The sequence below is a fragment of the Syngnathus scovelli genome, chromosome 4 (assembly GCF_024217435.2).
Source record: "Syngnathus scovelli strain Florida chromosome 4, RoL_Ssco_1.2, whole genome shotgun sequence".
NCBI lineage: Eukaryota > Metazoa > Chordata > Actinopteri > Syngnathiformes > Syngnathidae > Syngnathus > Syngnathus scovelli.
In genome coordinates, this window is record NC_090850.1 from 14,444,900 (window position 1) to 14,472,326 (window position 27,427).

The 27,427-nt window shown below is 41.6% G+C and overlaps 3 protein-coding genes across 4 annotated transcripts in view; 1 reads left to right on the forward strand and 2 right to left on the reverse strand.

Moving 5' to 3' along the window:
* Positions 1-368: 368 nt before the first annotated feature.
* On the reverse strand, positions 369-7,697 carry atxn1l (ataxin 1-like). Its single transcript, XM_049718720.2, has 3 exons — positions 7,363-7,697; positions 4,503-5,671; positions 369-4,354 (listed from the first exon to the last, which is right to left on the reverse strand). The coding sequence occupies exons 2-3, from the start codon at positions 5,547-5,549 to the stop codon at positions 2,996-2,998; spliced, it is 2,406 nt and encodes an 801-aa protein (XP_049574677.1). The 5' UTR covers positions 5,550-5,671; positions 7,363-7,697; the 3' UTR covers positions 369-2,995.
* A 467-nt stretch (positions 7,698-8,164) lies between these two features.
* mtmr10 (myotubularin related protein 10) lies at positions 8,165-18,198 on the reverse strand. Its single transcript, XM_049718722.1, has 17 exons — positions 18,057-18,198; positions 17,628-17,743; positions 16,596-16,656; positions 15,604-15,740; positions 15,223-15,295; positions 14,669-14,811; positions 13,148-13,241; positions 12,910-13,057; positions 12,415-12,502; positions 12,219-12,307; positions 11,924-12,054; positions 11,755-11,824; positions 11,427-11,497; positions 11,182-11,354; positions 10,930-11,100; positions 10,578-10,760; positions 8,165-10,467 (listed from the first exon to the last, which is right to left on the reverse strand). The coding sequence occupies exons 2-17, from the start codon at positions 17,682-17,684 to the stop codon at positions 9,859-9,861; spliced, it is 2,298 nt and encodes a 765-aa protein (XP_049574679.1). The 5' UTR covers positions 17,685-17,743; positions 18,057-18,198; the 3' UTR covers positions 8,165-9,858.
* A 1,106-nt stretch (positions 18,199-19,304) lies between these two features.
* Positions 19,305-27,427, forward strand: part of myo1ea (myosin IEa) — a 32,528-nt gene continuing 24,405 nt past the window's right edge. For both annotated transcript variants that reach the window (XM_049716989.1, XM_049716990.1), the window contains exon 1: positions 19,305-19,543. In XM_049716989.1, the coding sequence (XP_049572946.1) occupies positions 19,541-19,543 (3 nt within the window). In that variant the 5' untranslated portion in view covers positions 19,305-19,540. The remainder of the gene's footprint in view (positions 19,544-27,427) is intronic.

Genomic DNA, 27,427 nt, shown 5'->3' on the forward strand with positions numbered 1-27,427 from the left:
AAGTGGCCCAAAAGAAAACACCAACGCTGGCACGGTGCTATAACATCATGGAGCGTCCCCCGAGGTCAGGAGGTAAAGACAAGCGTTACTGCTCACGACCCGTCATGGGGTTAATAACTTGTGATTGACCCTAAATCAGGGGTGGGGGGGAAACTTTTTTCTAACGAACATGATTTTTATTTTCCCAAAGCCCTGCAAAAACTAATTTTCTAAGCCTGGTAGCATTATTGCTTGAAGTTGCCTTGATTTTTATTTTTTTTTAAAAAGAGAGAGAGAGAGAAAAGAAGGTTGCTTATATTTTTTTCGCTTTCTTTGAAACAGAAAATGTATTTGTTCTAAGAACATAGACTGGCCATTCGGGAAAATCACTAAAAACTCTCAAAATTCCCGATGGCCACCATGCCCCTGAACCACCAGAATTTTGCCATTGATCTTCTTATTGGTTTTGAAACATTTAAAATACTCAGACATGTGCAAGCAAACATTTAGAGATCAAATTAAGTCCACCATTAGAGGTTTTAGTGCGATTTAGATTCATCTAGAAATTCCGCTTAAAAGCCAAGCTTACTTTCTCTGACTTGTGTATACTTTTGTGGTGCTTTTTTTTTTTTTTTTTTTTTGGTGATGTGCCAGGAGAATTTTCTCATGTAAAATACACCTTGGCTGGAGAAAGGTTAGGAAAACTACTACTACGTATTACAAACATTATTCAGGTTTGATGTTTTTGGACTTTTCTAACGAGTTTCTCTGAGGTTTTCTTTGTTTTCAGATTTGCATGGCGAGCGGGAGCAAATATTTCCCAAGCCATAAAGCAAAAAGAAGAACAGTGGAGTAAAATAGCAATGGGCTGAGCGCTACTGCTGTGTTTACTGCATAGAAGACGACGTTGCAGCCGTATCGCTAACAGCGTCAAAACCCCTCACCCCTAAAGTCTGGACACACAATTGACAGCTATGGGGAGTTATTGCATCAAGTTCACCTGAATTTTGCAAAACCAATCAACAAATTGCTTGACAAATATTTGAAATGATACTGAAAATGTTAAAACAGCATCACCCTGCTTTTTGAGGAATTGATGGCACCGCATAAGACAGGGCTTTGTCACGACAAAATGCACCTCCTACTTGACTTCCACATAGTACCTTGGCAGAGATTGTGCCAAAGCACTACTTTTGTGGTACAAGATAGCCCCTCCTTCTAAAAAGAAAACCAAATCTGTGACCATATGAAGAATATACTATTCCAATTAAATGTTATTGAAAATGTCATTTCATGAAAATATGAATGTGTCCAGACTTTAGAGAAACCCTGCAGACATATATATATATTTTTTTTTAACTAACATTTAAGCTTACTGGTCACAACACGAAGTAAGACAGCCAGACAGGAGATGATATGAACCAAAAGTATATGTTCCTAACCTAAACAAAAAAAAAAAATTGTTAGACTTTTTCAGTAGGAATGTCTGTGATGTGCTGCCTGATTACTAAAACCCTGGCGCGTTTGCGTGTCTTCTAATTGCACTTGTACTGTATCTTCAATGAGCACGAGGAAACTGCAGCATTCATCTTGGCTAATTTGTAAACAGATAAAAATACAAATACAAAAAAAAATGCACATCAGTTTTCCAAAGGTATTGCCTTGGCGCGCTATGAGGCAAAAGGTCAGTGACAAAGAGAGAAAAGTGAGGAAATTGAAGAAGTGTGATCAAAATGGGCAATCAACAAGCCTATAAAATGGAGGATGGGACTAGTGCAGCACTTTTTAAAGTTGGGGTGAGACAAGGTTGACTTTTTGGGGAAAAACAATATATCCAATGAGGAGAGTCCTGCTTTGGGCTCTATTGCTTTAATTTTGGTAAACGAGCAGGCTCGAAACAAAGGCTAACATGATTCTACGGGTTATTCCCGAAGTTCTCAGTCTGCTGTTTAAAAAGGTTTGAGGTAAGGTGGGGGGCAGGGGGGGGGGGGGGGGGGGGGAATCCTCGCTGACGATACTGGAATGAATCAAGCACTGATTCCAGTTTGTTGCACTTAAGCAAAGACACACAAACAGACAGACATTGAGAGGCGTTAGTGGACAAAAACAGGGTGTGATTGATTCTTCACAAGTTGGATTGCAAGACGAGCGACGGGCCGCGCCGCGCTTTGTGCGTCGGCGTCGCGTAACAGACGCCGACAGCCGGGAATGGATTCAACATGAGACAGCTCCCAACGCGAGCAGGAGTAGTCCGAGTGCAGTCCGATAAGGAAGCCGGTCGGGGGCGTTCCCGTTGAGATGGCGACCTCCAGTGAGGAAGTGGTGACAGAGGGAGGAGAAATGCAGTGTGAAGGGACTTTTCCTGGAAACTACAAACTTTTCCCTTTGGGCGACAGAAGAATTTTTTTTGTTTGTTTGTTTTTGTCAGTTGGATGTGCAAAAAAAAAATCTTCAACATTCTCAGGCTACATTCACACTCTTTTCTCCATCTGCAGTAGGTCTCCTCCACCGTTGCTACTAGGGCTGAACGATTCAGGAAAATCTAATTGCGATTTTATATGTTTTTTTTTACCTCAATATTGTAATTGTAATTTAATATGGGATTATATTTTCAAGGTCCTTTTGTGATTTTCTTTCAATATACTAAAAGTTGAACTTTTCACTTGTATTGATTTGTGCTCATTGTGGGCGTTATTGGCAAAATGTGTTCATCCGTAAAATTAAGAAATGGTCATGCAGTTTGTATGTTTGGGGTTAAAGTTCTAAAATAAAAACTATTAAAATTTCTCCAAATAATCATACTGGATCTTAGCAATCGTTATGAGATTGTTTATCAGTTGTGTCTTTGAGCATGTGAAGATCTAAGAGATTGCTGAACCTTTTCCCCGTGATTGTGCTTCTTAGGAATGTGTGACTCGTCAGTCATGTTGCAATTTGAAAACTGCATTCTACTACTTTGTGATGTCGTTTTGAATTTGATAAATCGTTCAGCCCTACGTGCTACCAAACACCGTCGTCACTTCCCTGCATTAGAGCGGCCCTCAATGGACAACTTGACCTCCTGGGGTATGAACGAGGGCCGAACGTGTCCCGAGGTGCTGATCTGCGGACACGGGCCGTGCTCTCCCTTCATATTGTATCTTTGGAGGCCGGGTGAGGACCAGCGTCTCTGAGAAGCGCCCAGAACGGCCCCAGCCAAGGCAGAGGCGTCCGCATGCAACCGGTAGCCGCTCTGACTCCTGGGGTGCTCGCCTGAGGTCCGACTCGGTCTGACGTGAGGCTCGGGGTGGTGAGCGGCTTCTTCCCTGTCCGCAGCCTCTTTTTCGGCCTCCCTCGGCCTGTCCCTGTGCACGCGCTCCGTCCTGAGATGAGCCTGAGGACGCGAGTGCTGCGGGGCTGGCGGCCCCATGAGCCGGTGAGCGGGCTCGGATGCCGAAGCGCTTTTGCTTAACGTCCTGGCCGTGTTCCGCTGTTGGGGGTGATGGGGTTGCGCGGTGGCTTTCTGCGGTGACGGCGGCCGCTGCAGCGTGATGGACACGCACACGTCCCCGACTTGCATCTGATGGCAGGCCAGGCCGTAAAGCTGCGCCGTGCGTTCTGGGCTGTAAGATGACCACCCTTGGCCAAACACAAAAAAAGGGTGCTCCGGGGGTACGTCGATAGTCACCTTGCTCTGCTGCTCCCCCACCGTAAAATGCAGCGTCACAAGACCGGGCCTCTGTTGGCTGGCGCGAATGTCCACCACCATGCTGGAGTCGATCTTCAGCCCCCCGCTCAGCTCGGCGCTGCGTACAAAGTCCTGAGTCTGCAGGTCCTCCACACGCTTCAGCTCCCCGGTGGCTAGCTGGATGATGGCACCCTTCATGAAGTGGGATGGGTTGCCCGCGGCCGGGCCGGGGACGACGCTAGAAGTTAAAGCCTGTGTCACTTCAGCGGGAGGCTGCTGCTGCTGCTGCTGGGGTGCGATCGGCTCACACACAGCCCTCTCAGAGAGAAATGCTTGGCCTGAAGGATCTGAAGCTTTGAAGGAGGTCTTAGGAGAGCCGTCATTCGCCTGTGCTGGGTAATGTTGTTGAAGCTGCGATTGATACTCCACAGGGACGAGCACCGGCTGCCCGTTGGCGAGCATGACAGCGTGGGCTGGCTGCCCCGCTTGTTGTTGCTGCTGCTGCTCTAATCTGGTATCAGCATAGCTCACAGGTTGGGCCACGTACCTGGATCGGCCGGACGCAAGATCTGGGTTTTCTGCATGAACGTCTCTGGCTCGCTGGACAATCTGAGACAGATTCAAAGGGGCGAAGGAGACCTCTTTACGCCCGCCGCTGATACCTTGACTGGAGGAGGACGAGGCCAAATTGCCAACGACCTGCTGCACCTGCAACAAGAACCAGGAAATTTCATTAAATATGAGTAATCAAATCTAACTTAACTTAAAAATCAGACAACTTGGAGGCAATATTTTGTTCGGCTTTGGCGCCGGTGGATCAGTTGGTAGAGCAGGTCGTCCAGCGAGTATTACTCACCTCCAAATCACTGTCTGGAGTGCTTCGATGGCCCGGTGAGCTCAGCTGGCGTCTCTGGTTGGGTTCGTGCGCCGCAGAGATTGCAGCTACCTGCTGCACACGTGCGTTCCTGCCAGGGTAGGGGGAGTCCAAAGATAGCTCCCTGGCCCCCTGCTCCTTATCCCCTCCATTTATCTCTGGCTCTTTTTCCTGATGCGCACCATGGCTGTCCCTGGAGGCAGTCGCTCTGGTGGCACCCTGAGGGTGATAGTAGACCGGCATGCCCCGTGAGCTGAGCTCTGCGGCGGACATGACACCGACAGCGCCGAGGTGCTGCTGGGCGGCCTGCTCCGAAGGCAGCATCAGCGGGACGCCGCCAGATGCTGAAACTTTGGCAAAGGTATGAGCGGCGACCTGAGCCTGAGGAGGCGGGGAGACCACGCCTTCTTGCATGACAGACGGGTAAGGGACGAGGTGTGACACGGCGTGGGCCTGACGAATGGTCGTCGGGGGGGAGATTAAGGACCCGGGGACAAAGCCGGGGGGTAAAGCGTATGGTACCACTGCGTATGGGGAGCTGACAAACTGGAGGGAAGAATGAGGGAGCTGCGTGTAGCCCAAATGGGGATAAGAAAGGCCCGGATGCTGCAGGAGGGGCGAGTGTACAGTGTAGGCTGGAGAGATGTGGCTTAACACTGTGTGAGGACTGGTGGGCGAGTATGTAACAGACGGTGGAGCCACTTTATAAAGCATACTGTATTGGTCGACTGGCACCGCTGATACGCCCTCAGAAGTGTCCACGCCGTAGTGAAGTCCCGGCTGAGCTCGCAGCCACTCCCCGGACGGAGGGCCTCCCTGAGAGTCGTTGTTGGCCACGCAGTTTGGGATGGAGCCCACTTCCTCCTCTCCAACAGCGCTACCTCCGCCGCTGGCGCCCGTGCCCCCTCCTCCTCTTTCAACGGCACAGCTAACTGCCGGTGTCCCCGCAGCGCCGCCGCAGTTACTAACAGGGAGGTCCCTCTTCTTAGGAGGCAGGCACTCCTGGTTGCGTTCCTGAGCTGGTTTCATTGCGACGCTGGGACTGACAAAGTAAATTCACTGGACACCGTAGGAGTGGACACTGGCAAGCCAGTCGGGCCGTGCAGACACCAGCTCTGAAATCCTCCGGCTGACTTCCGCTGGCAGCTCTCCTAAGGGCAAAACAAAGCACACATGAGCAGGAGAACAAAATCAAAGTCTTTCCTCAGGGCACACTGACAGAATGGCCGACTGAGATTTCTTTATTTAATTTAGTGGTTAGAATGAATAATAGATGGTCATGATGCTGCCTCGATGATGTCACTGTTGTAGTACTGGCACTGCTGTTTATCCTCAAAACCAAAGACAACAATCTTGCACCAGATCTGCACTGCTGCCGCCTATAGATTTATGACTAGGCCTGGGCGACAGTGTGAAAAGATAACCCCAATAATTTTTGCTTGATAATGAAATCACAATTATTCATTGTCTTGTAACCGTTACACAAACTACATGTACAGGATGTTGTAAAAAGTCAGTGTGCACAACATGAATGGTCTTGTTAAAATCCATCAGCAATAAAGTCATAATTTAGAATCTAGGATTTGCTTTGGTGAAAGTAATGCATGGCAGTTCTCGAGGTGACAATATTGTAATTGAACTATTGAATGCTACACCCTATTTTTTTTAATATAAACAATACTGTTTTCAATCACATGCAATAATTAGCGTGCATTATAAGTACATAGTACATGTCCAATGTACTGTAACAGCTGTTGAGGTTTTTAGCTTACAAGCTACTGTAATTTATCTGCATTCTATTAATACTTCTACTTGGAACTCCACTGTTGAAGAACATTTTGTCTGATCACATTTTGCTCTCGAGAACAGGAGCACACAAAAAGGATTCTTATATTGTCTTATCTGGTATGACCATCAATAACATTTGGTATTTAACTTTAATTCCATCACGAGTGAACTCACACTCAATAAAGCTTTTATTTTCACACACACAATTACGAGTAAGCATTTTGTGTCTAGTGGGCTACTAGTGCATGATACCTCACTACTTAGTGTGGCCAAGTAGATACAAGTAAAGCCCTGTAGTTTACAAGTCAAATTTAACTATGCACGAGTAGGCCAAAAGTTGCACTAGGAGGGTGGATGACTAAAACGAATAAAACCCACACAAGCGCTTCCATATTTTACAACCACATGGTCATAAGGTTGCTCAACACCTCTTGAGTTAGATCAAGCTAGTATATACTAGAAGCAAATTGAACGCTAGATGCAACCGAGTCCAAACACAAACGGATTTCAAAGTACACTAACAACAATGACATATTAAAGCGTTTACGTCATTTTTAAACGAATATGTCATCCTGTAGTAATAACCAGCGCAATCGTGGGAAGGGCACAACACAGTCATGAGTTTGCTCAATTATCTGGAGGGGGGGAAGTGTTCCAACGACTACATCGATGGGCTTCCTGGTTCTGACTTGGAACGCAGTGAGCCCAAAAGTCATTAGAACTCCGTTACACAGCACAGGCACTGTGTACACCGTTAACTAGTAGTGGATGAGGCTAACTAGCACTTTATATAATGGAAACTGCGCGTTATTGTACATTGCTGTTTAATGTGAACAAGCATTTTGCTGTTTAAAAAGTGGAGTTCGAAGGCCTGTTATTCAATATTCGTGTCGTGCTCTATTGGACACAGGTTCCGGCTAGTTAGCTGCTCGGCTAACGTTGTTAGCTCACTCAACTCCACTCCTGTTCGATTCATATCTCTTTACAAACGCCACAGCAATGCGCACTTTGTTCTTGTTAGGCACGGCGACGCAGCGAAGTAACGCAGCCTTACCTCCAATTGTCATCGCGGAAGGACTTTGCTGAAGGGAGTGGAAATTAGGAGATAAGATGAGCGATGTGTGACAAAAATCAAGGCTCAGAAGTCGAGCCCATTTCGAAGGCCAGCGGAGGCGCTCATCGATGACGTCACCGGGTTGATTCTATCGCTCGAGATGACTTTTTTGTTTTTTTAAAGGTATTCCGCTGCACTTACAAAATTCAAACAATTGAGAAGTCAGCATTCTTCGGGATGACGGATATGATATCACGTCATCCATTCTTTGCTTGTTATCAGCTTTTCGGAGCGATTACGAGGGACCCTCCGTTCATGCAGATAGTGACTGGGCCGGCACGGCCCACGAATAGCAAATAATTGACGCCCACTCAATTGTATTTAAAAGTGGGGCTGCGTCCAAATTTTAGAATTATGTAAAAGTTTTTTTTTCTCTTCAGAATTAGAGGGGTGACAGCCTTGTGACAAACCGAATCAGCGGTTGAAGTCCACATAATGATCAATGCCTTTTACTCACGTTTATTCTTATTTAACTGCATATAAGTTTACGCTCAGTTACCAAATGATATCCTTGTTCAGACCTTATCTCTAATATCTGTATATCTGAATTAAATATTCAACAATTTTGTCAAAAACAAAACAATGCCTTGCAGTTTGAGTAGATCATTTGCAAAAAACCCTCCAATGAGACAAAAAAGTAGAAAATAATATTATTGTATTAATAAAGTAACTCATGAGCTACCGCCAACTTATCCAGTAAAACTTCACGTGGTGAGAAAAAGAAACAAGACAGACAGGCTCCTCATTTGAAAATATAATGTATTGATTAGTTACAGGTACTTTGAGCCCTCTTTTCTGCCAGGAAACCTTTCTCAGTGCAGTACCTGTTAAAGGTTTAACGTGCCATTGAAACTAACACAAATAGACAAGTGAGATATATAAAGAGCATTGTTACAAAGGTTTCCCAAAAGGCACAAGAGACAAAAAGTAGCCAAGATGTCTCAAGAGAAAATTTGCATAATATGAATAAATACATCTGCTGGCAGATCCAACTGCAAGAGAGAACAGTCATCATAGAATCAGCAGAGGATGATAATCATATAAATATCTCTCCATAAAATATATAGTCAAAATTAAGTTTAGACTTACTTAGTACCATTAAAATATCAGATTTCAAACTCATAAATTCTATTGAGGAAAAATTGCCAAACTTAATGTTCAATCTCCCTAAAATGACCCATAAATTGGGTAAAATGTGCAATTAATAGCATTTTTGTAAGTCAGACAGCCGCCACACATCTTATACAACTAGTTATTGGTAAGGAATCTTACATTTAAGTGAAATGGGTCAGTACTTTCTAATATCAGGGGTGGGTAACATTTCTTCCTAGCTGGAGCCACTGGAATTTGTATTAAGTCCTTTCCAGGGCTACAGTAAAGGAATGGAGGAAAGGGAAAGAAAAAAAAAAACTTTCAGTTATTAAACTTATGAGCATTTTTGGTTTTAATGTCTTTTTATTGAGGTTTTATTTTGTCTTTAGACTACTCTTGCACCACAAGTTCCACACCCCTGATCTAAATATTTTCACAACTAGCTTCGTACTATTTAAAAAAAAAAAAAAAAAAACTGAACCAGTTACTCATTTTCATCATCCAGTCTTTGGTTCAGCAGTTACAAAACATGAGGGAGCCCTTGTATAGAAAACTAACTAATGTGGAATGGTTTAAGACCTTATTAGTTCATATTGAAAGGCACTATATACATTTAGCACAGATTAAAGTCATTTCAAATCATCGCGCCACAGTATTTGCTAAAAACAGCAAAACACCAAACGAGCTAGAATTTGGAAGCAAACAGTATAAATGTTTCGTAGGAAACGTGAACACACACAGATGGATTTTGTTTGCAACACTTGGCAGGGCAGGGCGGGCGGTAGTGTTATATTGTGTGTTGCCCTGTATTTAGAAAAAACATCCCATGTAAAGCGTTAGTCGACATATTTCCTGGAAGGTACACAATAAGTTTCAAATCAGTGTTGGTCAAATGCGTCATTGTTGCTGCAATAAAATCTGGACTGTGAGACTCCTGAATACTAATCTCACAACGTGATATCATGAGTTAATCCCGTACAGTCTGCGGATCACGCAAGCTGGGCGAACAAGAGCGGTTATCTTCGGTAAATTTAAAAGAGCGATTTAAGTGGGATAAAATAAAATATATCTTTTAGTATTTTTCACAGTATGAGGGCACATCACAGTAGCACGACACGGGCCAACAAGGAGGATGTACTTTTTTGCATTCTCGATTTATTAATTTGTATAACTGATGGAGCGATTTTTTTTATGCTCTCCCAGTTGTTGCCTCAGATTTTGAAGCAGCATCAATGTTGCAAATTTTAGCTTATAAAGATTTACAAAAAAAAGTCAGAAGTTAGTTTTGTTATGCAGATGCATTGTTAAGAGTGGTAACATCAATTGAAACAAAACCGCACATTCTCAGAGGGAGTCGTTAGCGAGCGTCTCTGTGGAGAGCCAGATCCTCGCCCCATTTAGAAACTTGCTGATGGGGGTTCCGTGAATACTGCGGCGACACAGGTTTCCTACAGGGGTGAAAGGAAAAGAAGAGGAGAGAAATTCTGGAGGGGAATCATTTGGGGAAGCGGCCTGAAAATACATCCGCCTTTGATCAGCAGGGGGCCCTTTCGGGCTGGGGAGGGGCGTGCCGCTTGGGGTGGGTGCCTTGTACTGCTTGAGGTGATTCTGTAGGATCTCAATTTCGTCCACCAGTTGAGAGAGCTTGTGGTAGGCAGTGATGGACCCCCCTTTGGAAATGCAGGCTTCCGGCACCCAGCGGAGGAAGTAGAGCTTCCAGAGGGCCATGTGGGAGGGTGTGAGCTGGGGGAGCAAGAGGCCCTGCTGGTCAGCGGGTCGAGAGAACCACTCCCTGAAGAAGCGCTCCGACGGACTCTCCACCACATATTTCATGGGTGAGAATTCGGCTTTCAGCTCAGACCCCAGGGAGCCTCGTCGGGAGAACGGGTCTTCTCCGCCTTTCAGTCCATTACGCAGCGTTGCAGAGGCTCCTCGGTGGACGGAGCCATATTTCTGAAAGAGGAGAGAAAAAAAATCAAGACATATTTAAAGATGGCACACGTGATTGGCATGGTCGATAAACTAAGACACCTCAGCAGACAGAGAAGCTCAAGCTGTCTTACCTTTGTGCGCCTAAAGCTTCTCACTTCCCCATTGAGAACATATGCAGCTCCCTTGCCAACATACATGGGGTTGTTAAAAAGGGTTTGGTCTTTGGCGGAGAATTGCTGTGACCAGTCCCACACAGGAGGGAAATACACAATAGGGTCCTCCCCTTGAGGGATGGCTTTATTCCTTGCAAAGTCCTACAGAAAAGAGATGCCATTAGATATTTCTGACTACAAGCAGAGCATTCCATCAGTCATTAAACAAACTACATTAAGTCAAACTGGCCACATCAATATCAGGAATATACTTAAAATAAAAAGAAATACCATTTTTTTTCACTTGTTTTCTGTTTTTAACATTCCTCACCATCAAGTACTGCGCACGTTGTTTCGGAGAACTGAAGAGGAAAGTGCTGAAGAGTGGGATCCACATGCTATCACTTAAGACAGTCAGATAAGCTTCTGTGAACTCAAATGCAGCTGGATACTGGTTCATCATTTGCCACACACCGTCCAGGAACAGCACGAACAGCGGGGACTTGAAAAAATAACACGCACACAAATGATGTGTCTTGATAAATAAACCCAAGTGCATTGCCTTGTACAAATGGGCAAATACCTCCTCTTTGTCATTCTTTTTTAAGTGGTTGCATCTGTCCAAGAAGCGATGGCCTGCCATCACCCACTCCTTCTGCACCAAACCCTGAAATCCAACAAGGCTGCGATAGTGAGGATCCACCATGAGCTGCACCAAAGAGGACACCACGCAGTTCAGGTCACGGTCCTCTTCCTCTATAGATGATCACAGGGAAGAAAATCAACTTGTTTGCAAGAACACATTTCTATAGAGCCTGAAGTGTTTACCTTGGAGTATGACTGAAACATTCCTTCCATCCAAGTGGTACACCATCTCAGATGCGTGCTTGAGAAAGGCTCTGCAATCAGAGATTATGTCTTAAAAATGTTTTTCAAATTAAAGCCAACAAGCCAAACATTCCCACTAGTCGCTGAAACACAGCCAATCTCATCATGCGCAGGCTAAACACAGCAACTGCTTTTAGTTATTAAATAGGCCAACATTTGTGATTCTTTAAAAATCCAAAGTTTTTGACATTCTAAATAAGTGTAAGGGTTTCTACATTCGGGCAGTTTATTAAGTACGACCACAGACGCTGGCAGGTTCTTTCCATACCTGACATACTCAAGCCATCGTGAGTTTTCAATGGATGAAAGCCACCTTTCCTCAGATTCCTCAAAAGGATCTGCACATAATCAAAACAGAACGCTTGGAATGTAAACTGAACACAAGAATGCGGACGAATTCCTTCTGTGTCCAGATGGGACCCCGTAACAAGGCTAACCTATGACGCAGATCTGCCGGATTTTGACAAAAGAACTCTGGATGTCCTGGATGCTGGGTAGACACTTGTCCAGGTCCAAAATGAAGACTTCACTGCATTGTGGATGACTTTTTGTAATGGCGGTGATGATCCTAGCACAAAAAACAACACAGCACTGAGGATGTAGAAAAAGCACTAAACCAACAGCACCACAAAATGTCAAACTCCCTATATAAAGAGGCAATAAATAGGGAGTGGTTATGAATGAAGATATACGTTGTTAGATTATCCATGCACAATTGGAAGTGTGTGCTACCTCTGCTCAATCTTCCTCTGCTGCACCGGGTCACACACACTGGCCATCCGTACAAGAGCACTTCCATTACGGTGATTCCAGCACCAAAGCTACAGCAAAGGAAACAATGGCTCAACTTGCTGGGAACTCAAATGGAAAACATTGCCTGTGATTTTTTTTTTTGACAAACAGAACGTCAAGTGGAAATGATACTCACTGGGAGCCGGTTGCCAGTTAAAAATATAGAGTACTGCTTAAGATCCTGGTCTGCTAGAGAAACTGGGACAACAATGTACTCTGGAAGACTGGGAACCAGCAGGAAAAAAAGCACAATGAGTCACAAAATGTATGCCCTCAAAAAGTGTTTGTTGTTCATGCAAGTATGCGTTAGCTCAATCAAGTACATTGTTCAGTCATTTCATGTGCCACGTTACTAAGGAGTAAACAATACATGCGCATAAAATACTGGACAATGGTTTCAATGCAACCTCTATGAGGTCACCTTGGGACTCAGTGGCACCTCCTGTCAAATGGAGACGTGCATTACAGCGAACCGCTAATGAAATGAGCAAAACAGTTTAGAGTGTAAATATACGGTCTTGCCAAAATATACCAGGTATGACTACAGGGAGGACTTTCAATGAAATTCTAGGAGGTGCCGGCATACTTTCCTTCACGCTCATTGCACTTGAGAAATAACAGCAGCCCAAACCTTGAGGAGATGTTGTAAAGCTCGTTTATGGAGCATACTCTCCACTCCGAGGCGCCCGTTCTCTTGATCTCTCGATCCCACTCGGAACGTCGATCAAAAATAGGTGTCTGTAATCCTCCTCGCCGGACGGGCGTGTTAAGTCGCTCAGCTGGAAAACAAAGACATTCAATCTCATTTGCATGTATGAGGAAGACACATTTAGTAATATTTCATTATGACGAGAAAATATTTTTGGAACCTTTGGATTCATGGTACCGCCTTCCCTGATACTCAAACCCGAAGAGCAGGTGCAGATCAGCTGGATGGGAGTAGTGAGCAATAGCGAGACAAACCTACAATAAGAGAAGGGCAACAGATGTACTCATGAATGACTGAATCATACTGTACTGTAAATCATACATATTTTTGACAATTTCATTCAGAGTACCAAAAAACTACAATGAAGGCATTTTAAATGCTTCCAACACAAGAACAAGAGTGACCTGGGAACCAATCCTTTTGCTCAGGATTGGACTGGAGTCACACAAAGCAGGCCATTCAGTAGAGAAGCTGTGAAAAGCATGAGGACACCAAAGAAAACACCCCGTATGAGCATGCGTGCGTGCATGCGTAAGGAAGTACCCGACTCTGTAATTTACTATAGCAAAGTAAGTTATTATAGGCTGGCTTAATTCCATATGTCGTAAAGAGAAAAAGGGCCAGGGCTATTTTGTTTTTAACTTTACACTCTAATTACTAACATTGTGTCCCTAAATATCCACAGCAGTGAGGAGTGGCTAATACATTTTCATTCTAGAACTTCCATGTTGCAGTTACTCTAATAGAGCGGATGAAAATGTGACAATTTTCCATGAGACCATTCAGTTAGATGGTGTTTGTAAACCCAGCCAACCATCAAAGGTGTTTTTTTTTTTTTCCTCAACATAACTGAATTGCACTGGTCAAAAACGTTTATTTTGTGCCTATTGCTGAGGAAAAAGTAATTCAATGTTATAATTATCCTCATCTTGTCATTGAGGAAGTGGCCATGGCAATAAAGCTGTGTGTGTACGCAGAAGTCCGGAAATGAACGGGGCAGCAGCATACAACTTTGACATGTACACAGGAAGCAAGTGCACAAATTAGACAGTCAGCACTAAGCTCCACTTGCATGATGTCGAAGCAAAATGCTTGTATTTAGAAATACACGGTTGCAGACAACCAAAATACGTCGTTCCCACCAGACTTCTTCAGTTTTTTAGGAACCTTTTGTATTATTGTAAATGTAGCTCAGGGCAATCCAATTCTAATGTTGTGTACAGCTCTGTTATGAATTCAATAGAACTGGAGCATTTTGCTTTAATCATGATGTATTAGTGTTGCCCACTGTAAAAAAAAAAAAAAAAAGCTTCGCTCCTAATTTCATAATAAGTATACCAAGGCTATAGTGATGCCTCAACCTAAAATTAATTTTTTCAATTTTATTTTTTCGATTTTCGAGGTTTTTTTGTTTGTTTTGTTAATAACTCTGCTTTTCACTAGCTGCAAACACACAATGCAAATTGCCATTCATTTTAACGGCAAAACATGACTTGAGACGCTTGTAAATTGAGATTTAAGTCTAACCATAGAATGAATTACATTCGGAAGTCAAGGCTACACTGTATTGGACATTTTAAGCAATGAAAATGTACATTTCTGTCTGTTCTGTAGATTTTGGAGTACCCTTTCAGAGGATTTTTTTTTTTTTTTTTAACCAAGACAAAGTTCAATCACTCACCTTTTTTGCACTCTCAGGCCCGGCCTCGTCAAAGCAGAACCTTATGATTCGCAAGTCTTTACAGTAAAGGATGAGCTCAGTGGGGTTAAACTTGAGCTTTTGATTTGAGCCCAAAACTTTCTTCTTCCCCTTTGTATCGTTCACTGAAAACAATAAAAGTATGAGCTGAGTATTTCATTAAATGGGGGGTAAAACATAAAACACAAAGATAGGTAGAGCGGCGACAACAACTCGAAAACACAATCTGGTGTCAGTCACGGTTAGGCCTGATAACGTCCTTTGGATTCAGACAAAGCCCAGCATGTGAGCATGAAACAAACGTGCCTCATCATTAGAGCACACGTGCTTCTGCGCTTGGTGGGGCCAGCAATGTAAGCCATTAGTGAGATGTGTACACAAGGTTAATTCGTAATCGGATGCAAAACACTGCCTTTGTGCTGGCATCACTTGTTATCAGAGGGTAGATCAGACAACAGCTAAAGAGCAGACAGCCATACCAAGAGCCAGCCGCAACAAAACGAGTTTGTTGCAACCAATGTAGGGACCGGTCTTACCTGTTACCACATGCTCTAAACATGTCAGGGGGATGTCATGCTCTCCGAGTAGCAGGTGGGACAGCTGGAACTTCTGAGTGACAAAACAAAAAGCAGAACGTGTGACTCCATCCACAACAACTTGATTCAGTTTCATCATCTCTGCAACCGTCTGCAGTATAGGTGGAAATGACGCATGTTTTCATTTCACAATGACGAACAGGAAAGTTTACTTCCTCATTCCCAGTTCAAACACACAACAGACATGGAAGTGGGAAGACAGCAGGCCGTTTTGAGTCGTTCATTCACCCTTTTGCTATTTTGTGAAAAACAGATAGTACTATTTTTCTTACAGCTTATCAATAAGTACAATGCATGAGCACCAAACAACTTTATTCTTACTGGTTTGGATGGGGCATCTTGAGGGATGAAGGAAACCTTAAAGTTGGTACATATCAACTTCCCCCACAGGTCATCTTGGCTGCTTTCAACACTGATGCATTTCCTCACGAAGTTTGCCTCGTTCACTACGATCTCCCCTGGAATCAGATGCGTTTAAATTTTAGAATAAAATAATAAAGGGGGCATTTGAAAAGGATGTTAAACTTATTTTAATTAAGAGCTTTAGGGTGCAGCTTTTGGTACGATTATTCCCCTCCCCATTCTTTTGACTGTTTTGTTGTGGCTTGTTAACCAGAGGATAGATTACAGTAATTATATGACATTATAGTTATATGACATGTATGCTGCACATGTACATTAAAAAAGGGGAAGCTTTCTTTATGAAGAGGACCACTCATGGAACCAGGAAGCTGCGGTAAATCATGTACGGAAATTTTATTTTTGTTACTGGTCACTTTCACCCCATGTGAATGCATTATGCAAGTATAAAGTATAGCGTTTTGATTTGATCTATTCCTCTAAATGGTATTTCACCTTTAACTAATTACTCAAAATGGCACACCACAAAGTTTTAGTTCAAAGGCTACATTGAGCCACTCCCTTCAGGGTCCCTTGTCATCTGGTCAGCACTAAACCAGAATTATATTTAGAATTGAAAACACTTCTGCAGCTCCAGTTAATGAATGAGCTGCATGTGAGACTGAATTGTTAAAAAGACACATGAAACTTACTTCCATGACAAGGGCTTTGCAGTAATTGTTCTGTGCAAAAACTATTTGTAACAAGTATTTCAAATGTCACAAGATCAGATGGAATTTTGTTTACAAGCTGCAGCCATCAAATATTTTTAGATGGATTTTTGCACTGGTTATCCATTTGACTAATCAAAGAAAAGTTGATTTTTAAATGACAAAATGGGAAAGTGAGGTGCAGATATTATACTTATCCACTTGGGGACTTTAAGGAGACATTTGCCATCTATGCAGGCTTACCGGGAAGTAGCTTGGGCTCCAACTTTTTAATAGGGGGCTCAATGGTCTTCTTCACATCACTCTAAACAGGAAACATGGTAACCAGCAGTCAGTGGTTATTGAATGACGGCAAATATGTGACAATGCAATGTAGGTCATGAGAATTGTAACTTTGTTTATAGAGTCCCATAAAAAGATAAGCCATGTGGACAGAGGTGCCCCAAACACTCGTGTACAAACCCTCTGTTTGACCAAATAGTCTTATATGGGCAGAGGCGTCAAATGATTCCAAAACAAATACCATTATAATTTATTTGAACGGTAACCTAACCATCTTGGCTACACATCATTTGTTTGTTCCGTGCACCAAAAACTATGAAAACCAGTAATTCAAGTCAAATAGTGAAACTCGTTTTATTGATTTCTCCTAGACAGTACACACTCAGTGAACCATATTTTAAAAATAATTTTGATTACATTACAACATATCAATTATGACATTAATTTCAAAATTACCCCAAAATTCTGCCACCCCTCAAAGAAATCTGTATGTTCATCTCTCAGTTGTTAGGGTAAATACCAAAGACCAAAATATTGTAAAACAGTCAAAAATGTCACCTATTATTCATATATATATATATATAGATATACGTAGATATATACACATTGTATTTATGCAAACATTAGGGGACTAAAAAATCATCATCATAGTTATTTTTATTCATTGTTTTATATTAATCAGCTGAAGGTATTTTATTCTGCCAGATATCCGAATCTGTATTAAAACTGAGGTAACAATATATTCCCCAACTATGACCTTGTCTAAGATAACCTTTTGACGTCAGATGATCCATAACAGCGGCTTTGATTTGAAATTTACTTATGCACGGTAGTTGAATCACTACTTCTATATTTACCAAAATGTATCAAAGTGTGTCACCACGGCTTGCAAGTGAAAGTGTGCATGCAATCCATTGGGGAATCTGCGAAATTCCTCACATAACATGTAAGAAAAAAGATCATGAACTTTTGTGTTGTGTTGTGTACATATACCTGCACAGGAGGAAGATAACTCTTGAAGGTAGGTTTCATGGGTTTGACAGAAAACATTGTTTATGTCCGCCCTGTCGACGTTCTTATTAATGGGCGTTTTGACTAGCTAGCGTCCACTGGAGGGTAATAAAAAAATAAAATAAAAAAAATCAAATGAGCCTTTAAGTCAAAGTCCGTCTCAAAGCTGAGCCCAAGGCGTCCTTAGAAAAAAATTCACACAAACGTCATTGAAGGACAACCGGACTCCTCCATTTCGGGCTTGCCGCTTTGTAGAAAAAGTTGTCCCAAGTTAATGTTGGGATGTTTGCGTTAGCTCGCCGCGCACGTTAGCATAAAGCATAAAAAGTTTGAAAATGATAAACTCTCACAACTTTAGTTTGCTAGGAAAATAGAGAGGCCTCCGACGGGCGTCTACATTTTTGTAACCACCTGTTACTGACGTCCAGAGCTGCCAGTGACTTCCTCAAAGTGTGACTAATTCAGCCGAACACAGGAGAAGATGCAGTCAACGGCTTAGCGGCCATGTTTGGAAACTAAGCGGCGACGTCCCGCCCTACTTCCGGACTTCAAGTGCTAGCGTATCAAAAGCTCACATGCACTTAAAAGTTAAAATAAATGAGTTTATTGACAATTACATTTATTGAACAGATATTTGCGGATTTATGCTGTAACATATAAGCATTCAACTGTCGTTTTTAGTTCAAAGAAGCCATAAACAGTCGAAAGGTATATATTTTATGGACTACAACTCCCATGTACACTTTGACAGGGCTTTTATTTTTAAACATTAACTTTATTTATACGTTACAAACAACAACATAAGTGTTCGTCACACTTTCGCCGTCCTTATGTTGTTTTAAACGTTATGATATGTAGTATGAGAAGCCTTATGGTCTCTTTTATTATAGTGTTTAAGTTGAATCTCTTCTATCTACACTCCCCGGATATATGATCAAATTTACATATTTGACCATGGAAAATACTGAAAAGATGAAAAATATTACAGTAATAACTATATACAAATAACTAAGGGTTCTCTAATATTTTTCACGTTCGTATGCCCTCCAATACAACTCCGCTAGATGGCGATAAAATACTGCGGTCTAACGTGCTCTACGTTAATCACTCATGCTGTTTATTTGCAATTTGTAGCGGTTTCCGCTAATATATTCTTTACCAATAAACGGGGGAAGATCTCTACAATTGGCGATTTTATCTGCAGCTTCATAATAATGCAAACCTATCAGATATCACTTTCAAGTACTTTATTTTAATATATTTTAAAATATATTTTAATATCTGAGATGTATTGATGCCTTGTGGAGTGGCTGGGGAGCGCACATATTTACAAAACGGTTCATGTCTTATCAAAGAGTTCATAATACCTTCCAAACTCTCATAAACAAATTAAAAACTGAACATAAAAAAATTAAAAATTAAATACAAAAACTAATAAGCGACAATTATGCGAATGAGGAAGTATAATATTCTTCTGTGAATTTTGTGCGTAGAATATTTAAAGTACGGTACTTTTTAATATTAGTTTATGTCTCAAAGTTGCACATGCGCAATTTAAATTCATGAATATTTAACGAGCATTCAAGCTCGACACCATTTGATTGGACCGTCGTGGCTCAGTTTCCTGTGTTTTTGTTTCAGGCACTGCTCGCTCCCTACTGATCAGAGTTCCAACTAGTCCGCCTGTTGCTGTCAAAGGGATCAGACGACGTCAGTGCTCACGATGGAAGGAGGACACAGCTGAAGTGGCCGCATCCACGCGTGTCGGACAGACGGACACTATCGGAAATATCTGCCGTCTGTTTTGGATTTTGGCCGTGCAGCTACAAAGTTGACTCTTTCTAAACATACACAGCATTGGACCGCCGGGGAAGGAGAACACAGTTGCTTTGAAGATGGTGAGTGATTTTTAACGACTTCTTTTTCTTTCTTTTACATAAAACATTATTTTGACTGCTTGAAAAAGTTGCAATTTCCAAATTTTTAACATGAAGGCGGCACTATTTTTGTATTTGTTTATTATGGGACATTCACTTGGGATGTTGGGCCCGGAATGTTTGCACTGACCGGCCACTTCATTAGGTACACCTGTTTTATGTTGTGGGGATAATGCTCCGTTTTCTCAGTTTGGAGGTGTATTTATCATATTTCCCCCCGCTAAATGCAATGCAATACTGTCTGAAGTATTAAAACTCAAGATGAAGTGCACTAGTTCAAAACATAGTTAAATTTTAAAGCTGTATTGTTTTCCCTTCAGTTTTATAAAACAAGTGCAATGAATCTTGTGCATCCAATGTTTGACACACGAAAGACGTGGTTTTGTCACAAACCGGTTATTCATGCGACAAGAATCAGGTGGCATGTGTCAGGCTCAGCGTCTGTGTGTGTTGGTTCATTGCATGGAGACAGGTTTTTCCTGGTTACTGAATGGCATCCCTGCAACAGACACACCTAGAGGTTATGTGGCCTCACTCAGCGCTGTGTTTTGGCAATAGTTCCTTCAACCATCAGGTTGAATGTCAAAATGTGGTGGCCTGATGTTCACTGGGGGGGAAAAAAATAAACAAAAAAGAGCTTTTGAATGTTGTTAAATAATCTTCAATGAAGGTAAACCTTGTTAGGTTCATCCATATTTAGCTGTTCTTAAGGCCCGAGAGAATATGCCATGTGATTCAAACCGGGAGTAAATATTTAGACTGCCACCCTAAGTGAATAGCATCGCTCGGTAGTTCTCGCTCGAGCACTTCGGTATAACAGCAGATGGTTTGCATTATTTTCTCTTTTTCCCAGACTGAGCCCCCGCTCACTCTTAGTCGCATTCAAAGCTGGCGCGTCGTTCTCTGACCCGTCGCTGGTGTTGAGATTTGCTCTGGAATTCCAGCTCCCTCTCTCTTGAAACAGGACGGACACCCATTTTCACCTGGGGAACTCGTTAGGCTTGTTGTTGCTGTGGTTCAGCACACTCCTCTCGAGCGGTTCCACACGTCCGTCCGTCTGTCTTTTCGCAGAACTGATGTGGCTTGTGATCACCGCGGCTCGCGGCCATGTTCAGTAACTAAATAAATTAAGGGTGAATCTCAATATCAGTATCTCAGTTTTCCTTGTAAGAGTGTAACCAAATAAAATAAAACAAAATAAATTTTCATTGTTTATTGTGCATAAGTTATTTAATGAATTGAGTCATTTTGGTCATATATATTCTTTTTTTTTCACAATCGTATTTGCATATTTTGCTTGTATCTTGCTGTCCACCCTGTCATGGTAAGAACTGCCCATTTGAGTCTTTGATGTTTTCAGTGACTTTATGACACATGAAAGTTTGATGCAATTTCACAGCGTAATGCCAACTTAAATCAAAACAAATATTGTTTCTGATTTTATTTAAACACACAGGCCAAAATGTACTTTGAAAGGCTGCTTTTAGGGAAGTAACTGTTGAATTTAACATGACAGAATGCAAAATGAAAGCTCAGCTCATTTATTCACCAGGTTGACATTTATTAATATCTGAGCATAGACGGAAGGAGTGACAGGAGTCATCTTTTTATATTTTGTTTCCACATTGACAATACCAATTCAATGTGGAAATTGTGTAATTGGTCATTTGGGTACCCAAGAGTGACACCCACCACATCCATACGGCAAATATTTTGAATATCAATGTTTTTGACGAACTCGAAACTTAGAATTTGAGAACATTCCTTTCTACTTTCGCAACTTTGGGAACTTGCACACACACTCCGCCCATCAGCACACTAATCGTTTTTCTTCCATTATAATATTTTTAAGATTGAGAAAAGTCTAAATTGAAAGTATGATTAAAAATTTCATTAATTGCACAGCCCTATAAAAAAGGAAGGGGTAATTTTTGTAAGATATTTTAATGTACTTCTAAGCACTAGACTTAAAACAACAATTGCTTCATATCAAACACAAATTTGTTAACCGCATTTTATGGGAGATTTTGGTGTCCCTGAAAATCTTCCTGACTCAGATTTAACCCTTGCAGAGGTCAGTTAGTATGTACCCAGCACTTTTCTCCTCGTGTGTACTATCTCTGTGGTCGTGCGACTCTGTGTTTAGGCCTCGGCCTTGTTTTCCGACTGACTGGCAGCCAGACCTTCAAGTAATGTGAATCCTTGACTTGTATGTTGTAACCTCATCTTGCTGCATTTCACAGTGACTAATGAGAAAAGTTAGCTGCATGAGCTAATGATGATGCAGATTTGGACTTCATCCCGGCTGGATAATTATTACACAGCAGTAATGTTTTATGACATTATCATGAAAACACTGCACTGCTAGACCAGGCGATCTTGCAAAGTCAGTCAAAGTTTGTTTGACTGAACTGCAGCTGGGAATGGAAAGAATTGAACCTCACTCTTTATTCGCAATGAGTGTCGTTGCGTATGCCAGAAATCGGCTCAGAATTTTTGCTTGTGCTTCAATTTAGCATTGGTGGGTTGTTTCCATGTGCCTGTGCATGTCATCGATAGATTTAATTTATTGTTGTTCAGCAATGACGAGGATATCAGGATAAGTTTGTTTTCTAGATGTGATCGAAAGCTGACTTGTATCTGAGGCTATCTGATTCCATGTGTGTTTCTTCATGTGACCTGGACTATTCAGTTTAAATATTTAGTTAGTATGATAAGAGACAAGAATTTTGCTTGGCATCCGCATGACGCTACTGAACATCAACATCGCTTTTGAAAAAGCATGAAGGCATTAACCTCAATAGCTCATCTGTTAATAGCTGACGCTTTCCAACGTAAAGCCTGAAGCCTTTTACTTGGCTGTGATCTAATACAACAATAATATTACTAGTCTGTCACTGTAAGGTCCAATGTTGCTGTTGCATCTCAGCCAAAACTTTTCAGTTGATCACGCTGCAACAACTACAGCAAGCTGTCTTAAAGAGCCGCCGCACTTATTTGCATGACACTCTCTCATTGCCTTTGCGGGCTGTCAACAAGGTCAAAGGTTTGTCATTTTCAGCCATTTTTACTTGGAGTTCGCCTTTTTGTGTTAGTTTATCACCTTTAGAATTTATCTTCAATCTGATGAACTGCTGTTAGGGTAACGGCCTCAGTTCATTAATTTTCAGACTGGGAGTTGAGGTCAACGCATAGATATGAATTCAGCTTTTCTATGTTTTATTTTCTGGTTAATTAACTGAAATTAATCGAATTGATCTCTGTAAGTGCCTACTAATATCAGTGTGGCGTGACACCACATTTCTGGATCATGTGGCAAAAACTCACACAAATGTAGACAGTCTAAAAGGGAACAATAACCAAGTCAAAGTATTTAAAGGCTTGTCAGGTCTTTTGTTCCTCTGGAACATTGTTACACAGTCACTTATTTTAGGACACCACTTCCTGCCCATGTATAATAAAATACTTCTGTACAGCACTATTTCAGCGAATCAGTTAATTTTATCAGGGAAAAAAAACGTGGGTGAATGGATATGGTTCTTGAACAGCTAGATGCGTCCTGATGTGACGCGACATTCAAAATCTGCTTCAAAATAGGAAAGGAAATTAGTAAACCATGACACACACTGCATCCACACAACCAGGAAGAGATTGTTTGCCCATTTGTGGTGTGAAACTGGAATGGTAGGAATGAGGAATTAAAGCAACATCTAAAAATAAACAGCTTTAAACAATAGTACAATGATAGATAGTAAAAATACTATCTCGACACAATGTGTACTGTACAAAGAGCAATTTTACTCAGATGTTGAGCTTTGCTCTCAGTGACTGAACTGTGTTCACTCAAAGCTCTTTCAAGTGCCATTCATTATTGCGTACATGTTCTCCACACCATGTCACAGGGTGATACTGTGCTTGGAGACACTAATGCCATTGTTCAGCTCCATTTAATGAGAGGAGAGGTGTGTTTTTAGCTAAGACTTTGCAGCAAAGAGCATTAACCGGAATGAACAGGGCTGTTTGATTTCCTTCTCACGAAAAACTTGTGTGTCGTTGACTGAAACTGACCTCTCCTTACCATATGGAAGATCGTTTGAATCGCAAACCATCTAATGTGTTTCTCCATTAACAGTCTGTTATCTGATACTGTATCTACCATTAAAGCCTGTTTTCATCGAACCGTACAGATCAGTGAAGAAGAACACAAAATGGTCTTTTAAATCTGATATGGAGTCTGCCACTATTCAGGGGGATAGAGACTGGGTCAGCCAACAAATATCAAAAATATAATTTACGACTATTGAAATGGATTTTAACACCCCGCAAAAATCTTCAAAAAACACTGAAACCTTCCAAATACATTTGACCATGAAAAACAAGGAATAGAAATGGGAATATATACAGGATTCTTTTTAGCATGTGTGAAATGAACACCATTGTAGCTCAGGTTTTACAAGCGAGTGTGCAATTGTTTCTTTGGAAGTGGTCAGTAGAAAGTCCCTCAGGACTTGATTGAAACCTGAGTTGGAAGTTCTGGTGACACACAGAGATTGGTCATGACTGTAGATGCTTTGTTTATGTTCAACCACCGCTGATGCTGCTCAAAAAGAATACGTATACTTTCCTGTATTTGGTGTGACGTGTTCCTGTCTTTGATTTCCACAAGAGTTCCTACACGAACCGCAATCATCTCAGAGACTACCGTAATTTCCGGACTATAAGCCGCGACTTTTTTCCAAAATTTTGAACCCTGCGGCTTATAGTCAGGTGCGGCTTATATAAGATTTTTTTTGTGATTTTTGTGATGATTTGATCACTTTTATACACTCGTAAAAAGGCTGTGGACCACTGTCGTGCAGTATCTTGAAGAAAAAAAAAACAACAAAAATACTATTTTGAAACACTACTATGGCTGCTGCTTATTCTGGCTGTGTTGCTTGTGGCTATTATGAGCTTTAGTAGGAATGCACGCTCGGTGACCTGCGTCAAAGGGCTCTAAACCCTGTCTCTTACTGTGCTACGTGACTCAGAGATTACACAAAGCAGTGGCGCTGTTTGGACCATCTGCATTGTATTAAAACCCAATCAATCAGCATTTAAATTCAATTCTTCTGACATTTTGCTCACCAAAAACAAGTTGTAATGAATGTGAACTTTTAATGCATTTTATTCAGAAGGTTACTTTGAACCCTGAGGCTTAAATGGCGGCGCGGCGTATTTATGGATTTTTACGGCTTTCTGTCTTTCTTTGTAAAAAACTCATGTGCACGTGCGGCTTATAGTCCGGTGCGGCTTATGTAAGAAAAAAACAAAAATATCCCTGAATTTTAGCTGGTGCGGCTTATAGTCCGGTGCGGCTTATAGTCCGGAAATTACGGTATATATTTTTCTGTTGTTTGTTTTTGTTTTATTTTCTCGAAATACCAATTCTGTTTGAGATGTTTCAAATAGGCCCCGAGGATAAACATTGCCTGGACGTAACTGAAACGCTGTATAATTTTAGTTCATGATGTGTTTGGGATCTTTTCTTTGGCAAGACGGTGCTCTCCATACACACACACCCTTCCCTGTAGGCACAGCATTATGTGACTTCACAATTGGTCAGCTCACGTTACCGCCATCCAGCAAAAGTAACAAATTACTAGTGTCTACTCTTTTGATCGAGCTCTCGTGTGAAGTTGAGATCTTTGGCGAAGGTCAAAATTCTGAGTAATATGGCCTCTCTGCACCGTTAGGCACAGTCACATTAGTCACGAGTTGTGACTAACATCACACTTAGAAAGCTGGTAATGCTCAGCTTTTTATTATGGTAACAATATTTACGGGTTATGGCTGCTGTTTGCAGTTGTGGTTTAGACTAAAAAGCGTAACTTAATCTTTTTGACAATGTCAATCAAAACACCATATTGGTTATTTATTTGGAGATAGATAGAGATAGATGGTCAGTGTGTTATGCTGTTTTTATGACCTGTAAAAAAGTACAATATTACAATGTTGACATGGACATGTGATGGTTTTCTACATTATAGCTACCATAACTAGTGTGGCAAAGTATTTTATACTTTAAAGAATCATTTTTAACAGCAGTCTCTGCTGCCAGCCACACTTCTCAGTGACATCGCTTTGTCCATCGTATTCCCCGTGATGGATTGCTGGGTATGTAATTACAAGCAAAGTTCATGTCTCTGTTGATTTCCATTCGTCATTCAAATTAAAAGCACGCCACCATGCATGTTGGCATGTACACACAAGAAAAATAGTGCGGCTGCATAACAAGTCACATCCACTACATCATGTGTTTTTTGATTCTTCTTTCTTTGATGTATATTTTATTACAGCATATGTACATGATCAAATTTGCAATATATAATTTTAAATATATACTTTGGGCGATACAAAACAATGAGGCAATGTAAATATTTTGAAGACTTGCATAAACTAGCTTCAACTAAGATAAAAGTGCCTTAATTTGTGACATATGTTTACAAAATGAGCTTATCTGAGTCTTAATCCTTGGCTCTATCATCAGTAGCTTTGTTGCCAATAACCAGCAAGGAAATAATCTGACAATGTGGCTTTAATCTCGGTATCCCTGCTGCTAGCAAAATATTGCCAACAGACTAATTTTCCCCCCAAAAGGAGTCTACAAAATTGTAGCAAAGCATTTCCCCTGCATGTTTGATATCTTCTGACCTAGTTCAGTGTATTCTAATTAGAGAGAGAGCTGCTTCTCTTTAAAAATGTTCTTGGAAATCTGGCAACACATTCATGTTTTGTTGACCTTTAAAATACTGTAAATAAAAAATAAATTGAGTACAGATACAAGAACAGTTTGGTTTAAAAATAATCAGGTCAAACATGGTGGCAACGGTAACATCAACACATCTGGGATTATCAAACACTCTCATAGCTCACTGTAGGAATTTTTGGCTCGCATTAAGAAGAGAAAGAAATCTTGAAGTACCTAATCAAATATATGCAAATTATTCCCCATCAATTAATATCCGTTTTGTTTCACTTTGCTCCACATACGCTTGGCCTTCAGGAAAATGTAATTTTTTCAATTCACGCTACCTGGCTCAATTTTTTTTATTTCGTGGAAGGTAAAAATCACAATCTGTAAAGCACTGTCATACATTCTGTTGTTTTCAAGTACAAGTAGGGCAATATTTCCAGATTGCCACTACAAAATGATTATCGGCCTGACTTGTTTCTAATTTTAGGAGGGCGGGCTTGTGTTTCTCATGCTCACGGTGGTAACATAGGCTGGACTGTGTGTCAGCTTGTGTGGTGGAAAAGCACAGAAGGAAGAAATGAGGGGAAAAGTGCCGCTTGTGATACTGAATCAAAGCCAGCCATTTCCTGTTTGCTGAGCCAGCTTCTGCTCTGCGTTCTCCATATATGGTGATGGTATTTGCATGGAAGGGAAAGCCTAGACTTATGGATCAGGACAGATGCTGGAATGCCTTTTCTATGTCCGTAGGGGTGGTCGGTCGTAGTCCCCGTTCTTTGGTTTGGGTTTGTCTTATGAAACGCTGTCTTGCTTGGGGTTTATTAGTAAACAAACACAAGCCATAATACACAGAAGTTCACATTCCATGGTGTCAAAGTATGTTGACCATAAAACAAGTTTGAAACATTGGTTGGAAATTGGCGTCCTTCTCAACCACTATCACACTTGAGCGCTATGACCTTTAACCCTCCGCAGCCTCAATCAAGGCACCTCCCAGGCATCTTGGTGTGTATGTCTGTATTTGTGCGTGCCGCCCTGTTTTCCCGGGCCAGCTCCTCCCTGCCTGTGACTGTTGATGTAAGACTATTTTCTCAGTCGTCTTGCCTCATTAA